Source organism: Dromaius novaehollandiae, chromosome 1 (assembly GCF_036370855.1).
Source record: "Dromaius novaehollandiae isolate bDroNov1 chromosome 1, bDroNov1.hap1, whole genome shotgun sequence".
Lineage (NCBI taxonomy): Eukaryota > Metazoa > Chordata > Aves > Casuariiformes > Dromaiidae > Dromaius > Dromaius novaehollandiae.
In genome coordinates, this window is record NC_088098.1 from 90,324,313 (window position 1) to 90,328,299 (window position 3,987).

Genomic DNA, 3,987 nt, shown 5'->3' on the forward strand with positions numbered 1-3,987 from the left:
CTGAAGTTGAGGGATAGGAGTTCTTTTTGCAGTTCTGTCAAATGATAAATTTTTCATCCTTCTGCTTGCTTCTCCTTCCCCTTTTTTATGGCTTGTAAATACCAGGGATGAGTATTCCTAGGGAATAACCTTATGGCATGTTGGATAATTATCACAAGATCAGGATCTGTTTGTATTATAACTATCCTTGCACTGGGATAACAATGAACAGTCTTTGAAACAGCACAATTCTTATGGAAAGTCCAACACTTCTTTTTGTTCTCAAGATCCAGCGTTGTTTACTGCCTGATAAAATCTTGGTAACGCTGACTCAAAGGTTTTTTTTTCAAGGGTTAGGTAGTTCGACTTTTATGTGAGGGCAAGGTAATTTTCGAGGTGCACAAATACATTACTTGGGGGCACCACACCACAAGGCACGGTGCAGCCCCACCATGCTCTCTCTTGCAGCGCTGGTGAAAGCACCCTGTGGGCGCAGGGGCCGCAAGGAGACAGGTAAAGGGGCGCGTGTTGCAGAGGATGCGGGCACCGCCTCCGTCCTTCATAGCAGCCTGCCACCCAGGGTAAAGGTGACCCTGCGGCCCCAGGGCCTTGTCTTTGTCGCGCAGCGGCCGCAAGCAGGCATCTGCCTCCGGGGCAGGGCGGTGCGACACGCAGAAGGCGAGGAAGCAACACGGAGACCCCGCAAGAGATGGGGGGGAAAGGCACACTAGCAGCTGCGCATGCACAGGAGCGACAGGGCGCAGGCCCCCCCGCCTTACCCCGCGCTTGCGGAGACTGCCGGGAAGGGGCGAGGCGGGGAGGATGACGGGGGAAGGGATTCAGAACTACATCTCCCAGCACGCCGCAGGCTCTGCGCGTAAGCGCAAGCTGGCGGGTGTGTGTAGCGGGTGGGGGGATGGGATGTTACCCGGAACCAGAAGGCTTCCGCAAGGTGTAAGCGCCGTGCGCAGCGTGCTGTGCCGCCGTGCCACTTTCGTGCCGCGGAGCAGGTAGCGGCGCGCGAGGGGGGGCGGGGCTGGCCGGCGCGGGCGGTTTCATCGTGGCTTGGAGCGGGGGGGATGATGGTTTCCCTCCCCCGGCTGACGGCCTGTCCCGTCCCGTGCGCAGGCCGCGGGTGCTGGGGAACCGCCCGCCATGTCGACGGTCGCAGCCGCCAGCTGCGACTCGCAGGGCGCGGGGGAGCCGCAGGCGGAGAAGAAGCCGCTGAAGCCCTGCTGCGCCTGCCCCGAGACCAAGAAAGCCCGCGATGCCTGGTGAGTGAGCGCCGGGGCGGCCGCCCTCATCCCGCCCCGCCCCGACTGTCTCGCCGCGCGCGGGCTGGGCGGCCGCGCCCCTCGCCCAAGAGAGGTGGGAGAAGATTAAGGAGGGAGTGTGTGGAGGAGGAGAAAATATCTTTAAAGGATTATTAAAAATAAGGAGTTTAATATGTAACGATCCTGGCTTAAAACAGCGCCAGAGATTAGCTTTTAATGCTGCTTGCAAATCCTGGCAACTGTTGATTGGCTGCAGCAACAAGTATCTGTGGGTACTGCCATTCTGTTTTTATTATTTATTTGATTGTAAGGGTTGTTACTCTGTAAATAAAACAAAATGCTGTGTTTGTTAGGTCTCAGAGGATTGGCATTTCTCACAAATGTGCAAATATTGGCCATGATGTATGTCACTTTTTTTAACTCTAGACTTCGTTAGTGTAACATGCCCTATCAACATGTAGTTGCATCCTCTAGTTGAGGTCCTTTGTATATGACAGTAAATTACTTCAGGCAGGAGGCCAAACTGCCTGCCTTTCTTACTTTACAGGTTGTACAGGTGTTTTCTAGTAGGTGACATAACAGGAGACACTCTGTTTTTGTCAGAGTGAGGTGTGGACATTAATTACGTGATAGAAAAGGCAGAGCCCTCTGAGAAAAGGGTGGTGGGATGGAAGCCATGCATCAGATGGAGTTGCCCTGGGCAGCCAGTACCTCTGGCCACACTTACTACAATAAGACTTAAGTGATGAAAAAAAAAAAGTAATTTTAGTTGTTCACACTTTGGTAGCTTTTTTTGAGAGTGAAAATAGCTTAGCCTGATAGATCAGGGTTGATGAGACCTGTGGCCTGCTTGCTGCAGCGTGATGGAGTCCCCACCGCAGGGGACAGGAAGTGCTCTGCAAGCTGTCAAACAGCGAGCCTGAACTGCTTTTGTGGTGTATCCTATACATCAGCTATGGTAGACTTCTACCACTATTTGAATATGTTTTAGACACTTGGAAAAATGAGTAACATCAAAAATAACCTGATGTGGTGTAGCCCCCCCCCCCCTTTTTTGACAGTAGCTAGACAATTTTTGCTTCAGATTATTCCCTGAATACCACCTGAAGCTGGACTAAAACTTTACTTACTGGTCAAGCTATTCTGTATGTGCCTTTCCTGCAGAAACCTTGTTCCTTTCCTACAGAATGATTTGAAACTCCCTGCTGACAAGATCAGCACGCTGGATGAAGTGAGGTGACAGTCCTGTGTTGCATAACAAATTGCTGGTTAGACTTGCTGAGAATAGACACTGGCCTGCTTATAGGAAATTCTCTTATGAATCTAATCAGAGTTTAAGAGTGCTTCACTCCAGGCTTGGGTATGTTTTTGAGACAGTATTCTACTTTCCTAAACAGTGCTGCCCTGGACAAGATGGGCAAAAAGACAATCTCTGGAGCCTAATAGACTCTTCATTTTCTCCAACAGTTTGTCAGCTCTGTGCCTTTGGCTAATAATAACATTTTGTTGTTGAACCCTGAAAATCTTTTTGTTTTGCAGCATCATTGAGAAGGGTGAAGAAAACTGTGGGCACCTCATTGAAGCTCACAAAGAGTGCATGAGAGCCCTGGGCTTCAAGATATGAGTGAGATGAACAGGACTGCGAATGTGGTGAGTGTAGACTTCAGGAACATAATCTCTGTCTTCAGGATACTTGATCTCTGCTTCTGAAGTGCACTGGGATCTGGGTGGATACAGCTAGGAAACCTAGAGTACTGTCAATGATGGCAAAGATGTCTTAAGAGGGGGAAGAGAAAGCAGTCCTCATTGGCACTGGAGTAACTACTGCTGGCCTTGTGAGGGTGGTGAAGCCTTCTTGAAGTATGTGGTCTTTGTGAGCAACTCTTCAAAAATAAAGGTCTGCCTCTGTTATTGTTTAATAGATCTGACTTCAGTTTAGATTTTTAATGGTTAGGGCAGTGGTTGTTTTTTTGTTTGTTTGTTTGTTTTCAAACACAAAAGCTAAACAAAAGAGGGAGAAGAAAATCTTTTCTTTCCCTCATTGGAAAGGTGTATCTCACACAGTATATTCCTGGTGTTCAGAAAGAAATTCTGGAAGCCCGTCTAGGAGTAGACTCAGGCTGTTTGTATACAACACTTAGTGACTAGAGGTTGCTGCACTGTCCCTTGATACCCAGTGGAAATCTGTGTTTATGAAGCTGTTTATCCCCTCTCTTCCAGGTGATGTCTCTTGTGTGACTGGTGTTCTGGAAAGCTGAAAAATATTAAATTATTTCTGCAAGTTGCTTCAAAGGACCGAATATAAACAAAGAATCTATTTATAAAGAATATCTAATGATAGACTATCACATCTGTCGCTTTTCCACTGTTAGCTCTTGACTGCTGCTATAGAAAATATATTTTTTTCCTCTTAATAAAAATCTAAAAATGACCAGTCTTCCTGACCTCTCTTTCTTTTTAAGAATAAAATGGCAGTGCCCTCCTCATTCAAACAGTGTGCTATGGGAAAGGAGAAAATGAGAAAAGCTTCTTTACTTACTGAAATGAGAACAGTGATTACTAAGTTTTGTGGCTGAACAGATGGGCCTTCAGTGGGTTTTCCCTCTGATGCAAATTGAGAAATCATGCTGGTAACACTGTTGTAATCAAAAGGCATGATCATGCTGAAGCTTGTCACCCTGTTTGTGACTTGGATGTAACTATATCTGTACAAAGATAACCACAGTCTTATTAA

General features: G+C 47.5%; 1 protein-coding gene across 1 annotated transcript; it reads left to right on the forward strand.

Annotated features, from left to right (window-relative positions):
• Positions 1–818: 818 nt before the first annotated feature.
• On the forward strand, positions 819–3,684 carry LOC112985078 (cytochrome c oxidase copper chaperone). Its single transcript, XM_026103429.2, has 4 exons — positions 819–989; positions 1,108–1,253; positions 2,793–2,903; positions 3,474–3,684. The coding sequence occupies exons 2-3, from the start codon at positions 1,135–1,137 to the stop codon at positions 2,875–2,877; spliced, it is 204 nt and encodes a 67-aa protein (XP_025959214.1). The 5' UTR covers positions 819–989; positions 1,108–1,134; the 3' UTR covers positions 2,878–2,903; positions 3,474–3,684.
• Positions 3,685–3,987: the final 303 nt, after the last annotated feature.